General features: G+C 53.2%; 2 protein-coding genes across 6 annotated transcripts in view; one reads left to right on the top strand and one right to left on the bottom strand.

Annotated features, from left to right (window-relative positions):
- The window catches only part of FYCO1 (FYVE and coiled-coil domain autophagy adaptor 1), a 71,670-nt gene that overhangs the window by 21,002 nt on the left and 37,024 nt on the right, over nucleotides 1–13,644 (bottom strand). For all 4 annotated transcript variants that reach the window (XR_006606989.1, XM_045080814.1, XM_045080820.1 and 1 more), the window contains exon 14: nucleotides 11,427–11,565. Coding sequence is in view for 3 of the 4 variants with exons in the window: in XM_045080814.1 (XP_044936749.1) it covers nucleotides 11,427–11,565 (139 nt within the window). In the remaining variant the exon portion in view is untranslated. The remainder of the gene's footprint in view (nucleotides 1–11,426; nucleotides 11,566–13,644) is intronic.
- On the top strand, nucleotides 812–6,181 carry CXCR6 (C-X-C motif chemokine receptor 6). 2 transcript variants are annotated; one of them, XM_013060543.2, is made up of 2 exons: nucleotides 812–1,009; nucleotides 4,269–6,181. In XM_013060543.2, the coding sequence occupies exon 2, from the start codon at nucleotides 4,290–4,292 to the stop codon at nucleotides 5,310–5,312; it is 1,023 nt and encodes a 340-aa protein (XP_012915997.1). In that variant the 5' UTR covers nucleotides 812–1,009; nucleotides 4,269–4,289; the 3' UTR covers nucleotides 5,313–6,181. The 2 variants fall into 2 exon arrangements, with proteins under 2 accessions (XP_012915997.1, XP_044936770.1); XM_045080835.1 differs by lacking the exon at nucleotides 812–1,009 and adding an exon at nucleotides 1,725–1,920.

The following is a 13,644-nucleotide window of genomic DNA, read 5'->3' as shown; positions in this document are numbered from 1 at the left end:
TTAGAAGGTCTCTTTCAGAGGATGGGTGCTTTGGCCCACTGCCCTGCAGCATTTGGTTCGGCCCGTTCACTTGTTCATTGTCCATCGGCCCCTGCGTCCACCTACCAGCTGTCCAGAGGTGCACACTCTACAGAGTCTCATGGCGCCTGCCTCAGCGTCCCTCTAGCTCCCGCCTTCCGGGGCGTTCTTCCCCAGAAGCATCAGCATTCCTGGGGCAGGGAGACCAACAACTAGAACTGTGTTGTCACCTGGTGGTCAGTACCTGGGGTGTTCCAAGAGTGAGGACAGCCTCAGGGAGCCAGAGGACTCCGGGTCATGTGGGTTTAGGTGTCCACCTGGCTGACCTGTCCCCTAGCAGCACTCTGGTGCTCGGGAGACGAGAGAGACTTCAGTTTGTTTCCTGGAAGTGCCAGTTTTTTAGCTGTGTGCATGCGGGGCTGTCCATTTCGGCTAGGGCCCTCAGTGTTTCCACCTGTAAAATGGGGACAGTACCTACTCTGCAGGGCTGCTGTGAGGTTCCGGGGCTGTCACGCGGGAGCAGCAGGCATACCCCAAACCTGGGGCACAACATGGGTTTTGTGAGCTTGACAGGTCCCAATGGCTCCAAAGAGACATGATTAGTGAAGAAAACGATGTCACGGTACAAATGCCATGAGTCTTCAGTGGGCTGCCTGAGCCAGACCTACTTCTTGCCCCCCCTTCATTTACAAATAAAAACCTTCTGAGGTCCTGACAGGTGATTACGTCCATAGTCAGGCAGCAGGGAGCGCAGGATGTGAAAGCCACCGCTTCCTATCTCTGACCCCCAAATTACACAGATGCAGGCTGGTCATGTGGATTCTGATGAACAAGGCAGGGGTGGGTAGGGCTGGGTCTCTTACGATCACCAACCAAGGGCTCTCAGAAGGCAGTCAACGGAAACACGGACCACATCACAGAGAGACAGAGGCAGACCTTGCTGCTTCGAACGAGCTCACTTCTAGGACAAACTGACAGAGTCTCTTCGCCGGTGAGTCATTTATCTTTTTGTTTATAGAGTTAAAAGGCAGGTAGGAACCTCAGGCTGCTGGGGTCCTCTGATCCCTGCCTGCGGTGTAGTGTGGGGGAAAAATGCCCAGGCTTTAGGGCTAGGCTGCTCTTGGTTTGAATTCTACCTCCGCTCCACGACCCGAGAACTGTGAAGTGATTTAGCATGGCTCTGGGCACAGAAAGCTCATAAGCTGATGGCATTGGTACTGCCCTCCTAGGGGGACAGGAGCGTCTAGCCACTCACCACATCTGTTCACTGAATAATCTCTGATTCTTGGTTTTCATTTCTTTTGCATTATAATTTAGAATACAGGCTCTCAGATGATTGTCTCAGTTCTTTTCCCAATGTGAGTCAATAGACCACTGCAAAAACTTCAGAAAGATAGACAAACATAAAGGGAGAAGGGAAATAAATCCTCACGAATTCACAGCTAGAGGCAAACTGCTGATAAACTCTGGGCATTTTTTTTTTTTTTTTTTCATTTTTACTGGCTGGCTCAGCCGGTAGAGCTCAACTCTTGATCTCAGGGTCGTGATTCAAGTCCCACGTTTGGGCATGGACCCTACTTTAAAATATATAAATATAAATATATACATCATCAAAATCACAAAACATCGTGGATTCTTTTTTTTTTTAAATTTTGGGGGGGGAGGGGCAAAGAGAGAAGAGGAGAGAGGGAATGTCAAGCTCCCAAAACCCAGCAGAGAGCCCGACGTGGGGCTTGATCTCAGGACCCGGAGATCATGACTTGAGCTGAAGCCAAAGGTCTGATGCTTTACTGACCGAGACGCCCAGGCGCCCAGCCATCGTGGATTCTTAAACAAGGGTCCACAGAATACGTGGAAGAGGGACTCAAAGGGACGAAAGGCATCCCTCGGAACGAAAGGCAGGTAGGCATGTTACTTCTGAGGAAAATGTGTGCAGTTTCAGGAGTCTCTCAAAGGGTTTGCGATCAAAGTTAAGCACCATGACCACTTTTATACCCATTTGGTCATCTGTGCATTGTGGCAGTAACAGCCAAGGCTAACGGTGCACGTTGACTTTGTGCCTCCGCTGCTCGGAGTCGTGTCCATGTAGTGCTTTCTCCAGAACCATCTAAAGCACTTCCTAAACATCTGAGTCGTGTTCTATTTTATGTCTGAATTGCAATTTGCTAATTTATTTATTATTATTAGACATTTGCACTGCTTCCAAAGTTGAATATATTACTTCTTTTTTAAATTAAAGAACCCTGCATAGATCAACATAGGACTTTGGCTATTAAAGATAAAGAAATGAGTGATTTTAACATGTCTAGAAGGAAACTGATTTTTTTAAAAGAAGATTTACCCATTTAATTTAGAGACCGTGAGAAAGTACGCACGAGCAAGGAGAAAGCGCAGAGGGAGAGAGGATCCCAAGCAGATTCCATGCTGAGTGGGGAGCCGGACGTGGGGCTCCATCTCACAACCCTGAGATCACAACCTGAGCCCAAACCAAGAGTCAGATGTTTAACAGATCCAGGCGCCCCACAGGGAAACTAATTTTTAGTCTATCTGCACAGAACTGTGCGGCCTCAATCTGTCCAGCATAACATAACTTAGTACAAGTTATGGACCTGATGGGCCCTTTGGGGAAGCCAGTTAACATCAGTGTTAATGTGCCAGCAGCAGCTGTAATAGGATTTTCTTATAAACAGGCAAGGGTAAGTCAGGCAGGAATGGATACTTGATATTACTCAGAAGGCGAGCAAAGCCGCTCGTTTTGTTGTCCAAGCGATGAAGCAGTAACACAAACATGCCCTTATCTGACCTACTTAACCCAGCAGCCCACAGAGCTGGTGGGGCCTGAGGACTCCAGATGGCCTGTCGCGCTCCCACATCGCACATCCTGCGGTCTAAGAGCAGGGACCTTTCACTGAGCAGTCGCATCCCAGAAGCGAGGTCCTTCCTTGGAGAGAAGGGCGCTCTGTCCCCGTGAGGACCGAGGGGGCAGTGCCAAGGCTGACAGCATCTCCAGGCAGGACAAAAAGTCTTCGAGTAGATTAGAAAGGAGAACGTGATCTCTCCTTGGACAGGCCCTCGTCTGGCCAGTTGACATTCTGACTTTGCTAGACCAAATGCCTGTTTTTCTGGAGATTTCTTAAGGTTCTAGCAGGATATGGCCCTGGGTGACCAGTGGTGAGCCGCACTGTGGGCTGAGTCTCTACAGACCAGTGGCCCGAAGCCCCGCCACAGCTGCCCCTGCTCCCACGCCACAGCACCTCACCCTCACGTCCTGTCTGTGGTCCTCAGCACAGTCGTGGGGAAGGGATGGCCTTGAAAGGCTGGGAGCCCTGGGCAGGAAGGGCGGCTCTCGGGTTGTTGCTACAAACCTTGCTGTGAGGTTGGACCCAGCCCCCCCTGCAGGAGCCCATCTGGCATCCCATTTCAACCAGATCTTCCACTGGTTAAAGGAGACCCCTTGGGCCTAAGCTGCCAGTCACACCAGCTAAAGTAATGTTCCCTTCTGGGAAAGGGTTCCTTTCAAAAGATTCCCGAAGATGAGGAAGTCTTCCAGAAGCCAGGCTCTGGTGGTGGAACAGGGTGTGCCAGGCGGTAAGGGGCAGGCTGGGCTGGCTGTGGTCGGCTGTGGCTGGCTCCGCCACCATGCCTGGTTTCTTGCACACCTAAATCCAGGCAGTGGAGGGCGAGAAGAGACAGGATGGACTGTCTACCCAGGCAGAGAAGTTCTGGTCATCCTCCAAACCCCTTCTGGTCTCCGGAGGTCACCTCAATGGAGACCCCCCCCCGCCCTGGAGTGGGGGGATAAGCACCTTAGCTTCCACAGAGAGCAGTTCAGGATTCTAATTTAACAGAAAGCGAGGCACAGCACGGGCAGGTGAAGGCAAGCCTGCCCACCACAAAGCAGTTCTGTACTTCCAGAAGGTCACCATTCCAATCCTACCACATGGGGACCTTTGCTTTTGAGACCAGCTGGCACCAGATTTTCTGGGCTGTGCATGGGGTGGTTATATGTTTTCTCCCAGGTGGGTGCGAGCCTTATGATTAAAGGGCTAATTAAGGGTCCCTCATGCCATTGGAGCAACCACCCCCTCAGCACTAGCTGTCTCTGGTACACAGGACTGTGCTGTCGCTGAGCAGAACATAGGTGGGTTCTGGAAAGGACTATCTGCTCCCAAAAAGTGGGGCAACAGGACTGCAGGAGAGCAGGAGGGTTGTGCCGGGCCCCGCCTGTAACTGCTGTGTTTGCCTCCCAGGCGTTCACGGGAACGCGCGCCATGGAGGATGACTACGTCGACCCTGTGTTCTTCAACACTTCCAATGACAGCAGCCAGGGGCACGAGGGCTTCCTGGAGTTCGGCAAGTTCTTTCTGCCCTCTGTGTACCTGGTGGTATTCATCTGCGGCCTGCTGGGGAACTTGCTGGTGCTGATCGTGTACGTCTCCTACCAGAAGCTGAAGAGCCTGACTGACGTGTTCCTGATAAACCTGCCCTTGGCTGACCTGGTGTTCGTCTGCACTCTGCCCTTCTGGGCCTACGCCAGCATCCACGAGTGGGTCTTTGGCAAGGTCATGTGTAAGACCCTGCTAGGCATCTACACCTTGAACTTCTACACGTCCATGCTCATTCTCACCTGCATCACCATGGACCGCTTCGTTGCGGTGGTTCGGGCCACCAAGGCCTACAACCAGCAGGCAAGGAGGATGGCCTGGGGCAAGGCCATGTGCTTGCTCGTCTGGGTGGTCTCCCTGCTGGTTTCCCTGCCGCAGATCATCTACGGCAACGTCCATGACTTCGACAAGCTTGTCTGTGGCTATCAAAATGAAGAGATTTCCACTGTAGTTCTCGTCGCCCAGATGACGCTGGGGTTCTTCTTGCCCCTGCTCGCCATGATGGTGTGCTACTCGGTCATCATCAAGACCCTGCTTCACGCCCGAGGCTTCCGGAAGCACAAGTCCCTGAAGATCATCTTCCTGGTGGTGGCCGTGTTCCTACTGACCCAGACGCCCTTCAACCTCGTGAGGCTCATCCGCAGCACGAACTGGGAGTACTCCACCATGACCAGCTTCCATTACGCCATCATCATCACAGAGGCTGTCGCCTACCTGCGGGCCTGCCTTAACCCCGTGCTCTATGCCTTTGTTGGCCTGAAGTTTCGGAGGAACTTCTGGAAACTCATGAGGGACATTGGCTGCCTCCCTTACCTGGGGGTCTCAGGTCCATGGAAGTCTTCCGAGGAGGCTTCCAAGACCTGTTCTGCCTCTCACAACGTGGAGGCCACCAGCATGTTCCAGCTGTAGGCCTTGCCCAGGCCCGGGGAGCTCTCGGGAGCACGGCTGTGCGCTCTGGGTGCAATGGGGAAGGCTTTGTTTATGGCTCGTGTTCTCGTGCATTCTCATGGAGAAGTCACCGAACCCGGCAGCTGGTGTGGGACGCTGCTTCTCGGGCATGGACACATTCCGCTTTCCTTTAGACCCCCAGGCCTGAAGCTCAGTGTGTGTTGGGGGGAAGCTCTAAAAACCGGAAGGGCTTTCCCTCCGTTATGCCCAAAAACGCTGGCTCCAAGGGAATGATGTGCGAGCCTTAAGACCTCAGGTTCTCCTTCATGGCGACTGGGGCTGAAGGCTGAAGCGGGGACCATTGCCACACAGCTGCTGAGGGCAGGTGATGGCTCGGGCTCCCCAGTCTGGAGCACTCCTCTGGCCACTAAGAAGCAGGGATATTAGGGAGGCCATGAAAACAAGTGCAGGGCCACACGGCTGGGACCTAAGTCAGTAGGCACCGGACACAAATGAGATGGGCTCTGCCTCCCCTTAGGCTTGGACTTGATAGAGATGCCTATGTTCTCTTTGATTAATCCCAGAGGGAAGGACCCCAGGGAACATGAATGGGCCCTTAACAAATGAGTCAGCTGAGGAATCCAGGGGTCCAGAGAAGGTTAGGAAAATGTGCAAAGCGGAGTTTAAGACGATCTTGAGTCTAAGCGGCATTTCTGAAATGGATTCTTTGATGGGTTTGCTCATTTAAAAAAACTCAAATAGTTCAATGCCTGATACACTCTCGCATATATAAATCACGTTATTGGTGTATATAGAACACAAACATGCCTGTGTCAAAGAGTATATGATTTTCATGACAAAGAAATAAAACCTTTTTAAAAGTCTCTAAACGATGCTTATCCTCAGGCACGTTCTACTTTAATGTGGTATGCGTGGAACATACAGGAAAGTGATTATTCCGGAGGCTCGAAGCATAGGAAATGAGTTAAAACTGTATACTTTAACTGTTCTATCAAGGAAATGGAATATACCAGTGTTCCCTCTTCCTCTCTGGCTTGTTACCTCCTGACCAAATTGTGAAGTGCGTTCGTGTAACCTCCGTGATATGGTCACAGGATAAGGCCATTTGGAATGTCACATACTTGATTAAGTATATTAGATCCTAGCAATCTGTTCAGTAGGCAAAGTTGCTTTTTTTGGCTCATGCTTCCCAAAATCACTCACCAAAATGGAGAGAACCAATCGCCAATGGTGAAAGCGGGTGCACAGGGCCGGGGAGGGGGCACGGGCCTGGCTCAGCGGTGTGGCTCTGGGGTCTCGACTGACCAGAGTGGAATCCCAGCTCCGGCTCTCACCCGTTGGCTAGACCGGTCGGCAGTCCCTTTAACTTCTTCTGTTTTGGTGAAATGTGGGCTGTCCTGGCGCCCGCCTCTGGGGGCTGGCGTGCGGGGGACTTGGGTTTAAGAGCACGAAGCGTGCTCAGCACAGTGTGTGCTCGGCGGGGGGAGGGGCTGCAAGAATGGCAATGGCGGCCCGAGAGCCAGCGACACACCGAGGCCGCAGGTCATCCTCCATGAACCAGCGACACACCAAGGCCGCAGGTCATCCTTCATGAGCCAGCGACACACCGAGGCCGCAGGTCATCCTCCATGAACCAGTGACACACCGAGGCCACAGGTCATCCTCCATGAACCAGCGACACACCGAGGCCGCAGGTCATCCTCCATGAGCTGGCAAGGTGCGGGAGTGTGTGCTTCGTGTGTCCGGCGCCGTGGGGGACGTGCCCCATAGCCTGGTCCAGCAGTGCAAGGGGCCGGGCCTAGCCAGGCCCACGCGACCCTCCCTACTGTCTCCCGCTCACGCCTAAATGCTCCCGCGGGAGCAGCTGCCTCCAGTGTCCATGGGCCGTGTGGACCGAGAGCCTTCTCGTTCAACAAAGTCTGCCCTTTCGATGGTGACAAGGCTGACCTTTATCGTCTTGAAACTGGCTTCACAAAAAAACCACAAAAACTAAAACAAAACAACAAACAACAAAAAAACCACACAAAAAAACCAACCGGGGACAAAACATAAATGGCCTCCAAGTGGGAGACCTGGTGAGTTCATCCTCGGTTTAGCCCAGCGGAGAGTGGGGCCCCCAGCCCCTGGCTTCCCCAGAACGAGACAGAGGCCCTCCCTGGAAAGGAGTACGTGAAGAGGCAGGAAGCCAGGGGCCCTGCAGCCCTCAAGGGAAGCAGTGTGGTGTGACGGGGACGCCAGGGCTCTGGGGTCACCCGGCCGCTGGCTCGGTGACTGTGCATCCTTGGGCATGGCACTCTGCCTCCCCAAGGCCCGTTCACCATCCACACCACCCCTCCCCCCCCTCCTCCCTCCTTCCCTCTAGGAGTGCTCATGAGGCCTGCACAGTCAAGCTGGGGGCTGCCGGTCCAAAGTAACTGAGGGGCAGCTGCGGGGCCTGCTGGCTTCTTCCTAACCAGGGGCCTGCCAGGCTGAGCTAAACAAAACCAGGTGCCCATCAGGCCATGCCCCATCCCGGGCCTGTGTTACATGCCCTCTCCAGGCTCCCTGCAGAAAGGCTGTGCCCCTCCTTCTGCAGCTTAGGAAAACCCAGGACAGCACGGCCATGGAATCTTCCTTTACCTTCTCTGAATCCTTGGTCACTCATCATGCCTGTATCTCTGGGCCCTTATCTGCTACCCCTGAGAGTAGAGATTTTCCCAAGCCCTCCGCTAGGTACCCAGCACCGCTGCCTACAGAGGCAGGCGCAGCCCACACAGCTTACAGATAGAGCACTTTTTATGTCTTGACTGCTCTGTTCACCTAATAGCCCCATGAAGGACAAGTTCCCAGCCTCAGCCCTGCTGGGCTCCTCCTCTTGACTGTGCTCACACACATACCAGCACACGATGGGGTACAGGTGGGGGACTGCAGAAGGGGGCCGGGCTGCCTTGAGGATGGCCTCAGGGAAGCTCCTCCCCCACCACGTTCCCAGCATTTTGTGGGGCAGTGGGGGTTGGGGGGGGGTTAGAGGCCCTGGACAGCCACATACTCTGAGACAAGGGAGCATATGGGGACCCCGATTCCAGGGGCTGCCTGGGAACCAGAAGCCCAGGTGACTTCGGTAGGCATTCCGGACGGAGGCACAAAAGGGCTGAAGCTGCCCCTGTGGGCGGCAGGGTGGAGGAAGGGCAGGGAGCACGGGGTCCAGGAGTGGAGGCGGTGCTCACTCTGACCTTCTCCATCAACGGCCCCTCAAGGCAGCGCCCATTCTGGGAACCCGGTCCTCTGCAGTCTGGGGTAACTCCCAGTGCTGTTCTGGGTGAGGCCTGGTGCTACCATACCCATTTTTCTGGTGAGGACACTAGTTCAGAGAGAGGCCCACCTGCTGGAGCTCCCCCAGCAGAGCGAGGGCTAGGACTCCAGGGAGCAGCCCCTCTGTGGGCCAGCAGAGGTTTCCTACAGCTGACCGACTCGACGTACCTCCAGCTCTGTAGTCCTCACCCAGGGGGTGATGCTGGGTTACCCCAAGCACAGACAGCTTTCTAACTGTAACCATCCTCACCATGTCCTGTTCTTGTGTTGCTTCTGAGATGCAGGCATCACATCTCCTGACAGGAGACAAACCTACCAGAGCCCCCGCAAAGCACGGGGGCCGAGAATCGCTGCTCATAGGGCAACTACTGGCAAAGGGGCTTGGAGGCGCAGGGACAGTCTCTATAAGTTTGGCTCAGTATCAATGGGCATCCGAGCGGTCTTCCTTGGGGACAGGGCACACAGCTCAGCCCGACACCATGATGCACGCGGAGCATGACAGACCCAGTGTGTCTCTGTGGAAGGTATCCCAGGCACAAGGCCCTAGACTCCGCGCTTGATGTCACATGGTCTGTTTGTCTGGTAACCAGAAGGAGAGGCCAGGCCAGGATGAAGGCTGAGCAGAAGCCCAGAGACCCAAGGCCCAGCCCTGCTACTGGCCGAGAAGAGCTTTCTTTCTGTCTGTCCTGCCACCTGAGTCTCATGCACAGACGGACCACATGGTCCATGAGAAGGCTCAGGGTGGGCATGGCTGAGCGCGGGAGCAGGTGCGAACAGGCGTGCCTGGAGGGCTCGGAAGAAAGCCAGCTGTTCTCCCCAGGGGCAGGGCAGTGCTTCTCTTTCTTGCCACCATCCTCGCAGGTGGGCGGCTACTCGGGAGTGTGGGGACCTCCCTCTGTCCCCTCCCTTTGCTGGGAGGGCCGAGGCAGAGAACTTCATTAGCCTAAGAATGTGTCCACATGGGGAGGAGTGGACACGGGCAAGGGGGGGTGGGCAGGCTTCCGACGTGCAGATGGGGAAGTGGGACCCCGGGAAGAGAACTGAACTCTTCACAACGAACCTGCAGCCCCTAAACGGAGGGAGGAGCTCTGGGCTCAAAGCCCAGCCCTGACACTTATAGCCACGTGACCGAGAGCAGCATATCTGGCCTCCGGAGGCTTCTGGGGCATTACATCCCTGGCCTGGAAGGTTGGACAGCGACTGAGCGGGACCACATCTAGACGCGGCGGGCTCAGGGAAGGGGCCTGACAGTCATTTTCAACAACACTGCTGCCAAGCAGCCTGCTTTCCTTCGGGAATCTGGACACGCAGGGCACTTAATCCCTTCTGGCTCACTTCTTGCTTTGGACTTGCTCATTTCTTTCCCGAAGTGTCCTGTCAGGGAGGCTTACGCAAACCCGGGGCTCTAGACCACTCATGCTTTCTCAGGAGTCCCGGTGTTTCTGATTGGTCTTCAACTCACGAAGAAAAGGAACGTACGAGAAACCTGCCAGAGACCCTGGGGTCTTCTCTAACGCACAAAGACGGTGTGTGAGGGTGCAGGCCCTTAGCTGACTGGTCCCTGACAGATGGAGTGCAGGCCCTGCGGGCTCTTGTCCGCCAGCCCCAGATCCACCCTGGAGGCCGCAGGCCGGCATGCTGGCAGTTTCCTTTCCCTGGAACACTTCCTGATTTCCCAGCACCAAAACACAGTTATGTGTCAGCGGTCAGAGAGCCTTCTGGGTTTGTTCTTCCTGGGAAAGGGGAAGGTGAGGGATGAAGGAGACAGGGAGCTGCAGGGGGGTCACTGAGGCTCTGGCCCTGCTCCCTTCCCCGCCAGCCACCCAGCAGGGAGTACGGTGACCAGGTGATGGCGGCAGACTGACTCGGGGCCGCTGGCACAGAGCAGGCCCCCAGGAGAACGTCGCAGGCTATGTGGTGGGTGGAGGGTGGGGGCCTTCAGAAGGGGAGGCAGGGCTTCCGGGAGGGAAAAGGCGAGGCCCAAAGTTCCGGAAGCAACAGTGCGTGGGGCTGAAGGGCTGGGTGATCGTGTTGGCGCTCTCCGTGAGGCCACAACACGCGGGTTCAGTCGCCTCTTGTCAGAGAACAGGGGAGAGTGAAGGGATACCCTTCAGCCTAAACCCCCTTGCCCTGAGAGCTTCATGAGGATTAAATGTCTCTCTTCCCACACAGCAGAAATCCTGATTAATCCTGGCCCTCCTGAACTCTGGGCAGGAAGAGAGGGACAGAGATCTCAATGTGGGTGTTGGCAAGAGCATCACCAAACTCCCCAACGGAGGCAAAGCGGGTAAATTCTTTCTTGGCTTTTGAAGAGCCAGTGCTTTGCTGTAGAAACTGCATTTAAGCCTGAACACCAGGGGCTGAGGGACACTGAGCCAGGCTGCCATGTGGGGAGGGGACTTGGCCTGTCCCTACAGGTCTCCGGGCACAAAATCTCAACGTTTCAATGGGGTGGCACTTTGTGTGGTTATTCCATCCCTCGAAGCCTTGTTGGAAAAGAGATGAGACGGCCGGCGGAGGGTAAGTACTAACGGACGCTCAGGACACGGACAGACGCCAGGGTGCGCACACAACTGGTGACGGCGTGAAGAGGAAGTGAGTGGGTGGCCATCTGCCAGCCAAGGAGAGAAGTGCCAGGAGAAGCCCACCCTGCTGATACCCTGACCTTGGCCTTCCAGTCTCCAGAACGGTTCTGAGCACTGTTCGGAGGCACTTTCCCTTAAACACAGATAGCTGATGCTGCTTCCAAACTCTCACTTTCCTGGTCCTTTAGTCAGAAGGCACTCGGGGAGCACGTAGGAAATAAAGGTGAGGTGTACTCACGGTTCAGGCAAGTTCGGGTCAAGGGAGTCAGTTTCGGTGGGTGTTTCGGGCAAGGAGGAGCCGGACTCCTGGATCTGGCACAGCTCCTCGTCTGTGATGATGTCAAACACGGCATCGTCCGGCGGCCTGCAGTCGGCGTCTACGCCCGGGTCACGGAGGCAGATGGGGAGAGAAGAGACACATACCATGAAGCACAGGATGGGGAGGGCGCCCTGGGAGGTGAGGGGCTGTGGCTGCATGGGATGGGCCACCGGGACACACCCTCAGGGCCCACTCAACCTATGGCTATTCTGTCTGGGCGGGAGAGAAATGGCGGCAAGGACATTCCAGAAAGTAGTGCGGACTACAGGTGAAACTGCCAGATGAACTACAAGGTTTCTCTTAAGCTCCTCAGTTGGGCCTTAAAGAGATTTCAAGCTCTTACATATTCTCTGAGGCCTCTTATTTAGAAGAAAAAAAACAACAACCTGTCAAATCCTTATCGGGCAGGAATCTAAAAAAAGAGTAAACACACTTCTGTGCTCCTGAGTCTCACTCCCTAAGACACAGATGTGACTTATCCATCATGCCTATTTGAACGCAAGATTCTATCCGACCTGCATTTTTACCTCCATCCAAGGGGGGATGGGCAAGAACCCCTCTCTGCTCAAGATGGCAGCAAGCACTGCGATTCTGGTATCTGACTTTGCAGGCCCCTCAGGAGGAAGGAGGCCTTCTGGACACTCTTGTGCCGGTCACCCACTTACAAGTACTTTCCTGCCTGTGTCATGGAAAATGTGATGGCAGGCCTGAGGTAAAAGAAAGGCAGAGAAGGAAGACAGAAAAAAGAAAAGACAAAGAAAGGCAAAAAAACAAGGAGACAGGAAATGTCAGAAATCAAAACAAGTGACCTCAGTACTCTGGCACAGAGCCACCCTGCCATTGCTGAACATCTGACGGTGAGTCAGGGAGGAGATTCCTGGACGCTTTACCAAGAGCAGTTCATACAAGCTACAAGCTTTCAGCTGGCCCTGCCACAGGACTATTGGGACAGGCTGTGCTTTAGATGGAACATCCTTCTTGTCTGAGGCCTGTATGATGGAGGACTTGAGACGCAGGTTGAAAAAGGGGACCAAGGGCTGGTTTCTTTTCATTCACCCAGCCACGCTTCTGAACCTGCCTTCTGAGGCTGGTGGAAGGAAGGAAGGACAAGGAAGGAAGGCACAATGAGAATCCGGAGAAAAATCAAAGAAGACGTAAATGGAGAGCTATACCATGTTCATGGATTGGAAGACTCAATTTTGTTAACATGTCAATTCTTCCCAACTTGTTCTAGAGACTCAGCGTGATCCCAATCAAAATTTCACCAGGATTTCTTACTGAAATTGACAATTCTAAAATTGATATGGATAAGCAAAAAAAAAAACAAGAATAGCCAACACTTTGATAAAGAACAAAATTAGAAGACTGCTCTACTTGATTTAAAACTCATTAGAAAAGCATGGTGATCTCAACAGTCTGGTATCAGTGAGAGAAAACGCACATGGATAAATGGAATAGGACAGCAAGTCTGGATACAAACCCAGTTGATTTTGACAAAGGTGAAAAGGCAATCCTCTGAGGAAAGAACACCATTTTTCAACCAATGGTGTTGGAAAATACAAATCTCTATGCATAGCTTGTAGCATATATAGAAATTTAACTCAAAGTGGATTATAGATCTAAGACTATGAAATTTCTAGAAGAAAACAGAAAATCTTTGTGTCTTTGAGTTAAGCAAAGGTACATATGACACCAAAAGAAAAGAAAAAAGTTGATCCGTAAGAGAAAAAAATGGAATGGACTTCATCAAAATTAAAACCGTCTGCATTTTAAAGACCATTTCTGCTCTTTGAAAGAAAGTAAAAAAGAGGTTTTTACTTAGGAAAAGGGTACTTGTAAAACACATATGTGATAAATAACTTCCATCCAGAACATATAAAGGACCCTCAAAACTTAAATAATTAAAAAAAAGAATTTAAAATGGGTTTGAAGAAGATACAGAAATACTACGCCCAGTACATTCCACCATCCCTGTTCTTTGTACCAAATATAAATAATGGCATCTGCCAACTTCCTGGATGATCCAGTTAAACAAAAGAGTAACTAACAGGATTTCTGAATGCTGGCTGACCTGCATTCAGGCAGAGGTCAGGAAAAGTCCATAGGGACCACCTGCAGGAAGTGGGGATGTTTGAGC

Source organism: Mustela putorius, unplaced genomic scaffold (genome assembly GCF_011764305.1).
Source record: "Mustela putorius furo isolate JIRA1106 unplaced genomic scaffold, ASM1176430v1.1 tig00000095_pilon_pilon_pilon, whole genome shotgun sequence".
NCBI classification, from domain to species: Eukaryota; Metazoa; Chordata; class Mammalia; order Carnivora; family Mustelidae; genus Mustela; species Mustela putorius.
The sequence above is the reverse complement of the archived record's forward strand: the minus strand, read 5'-3'. Positions and strand labels throughout refer to the sequence as shown.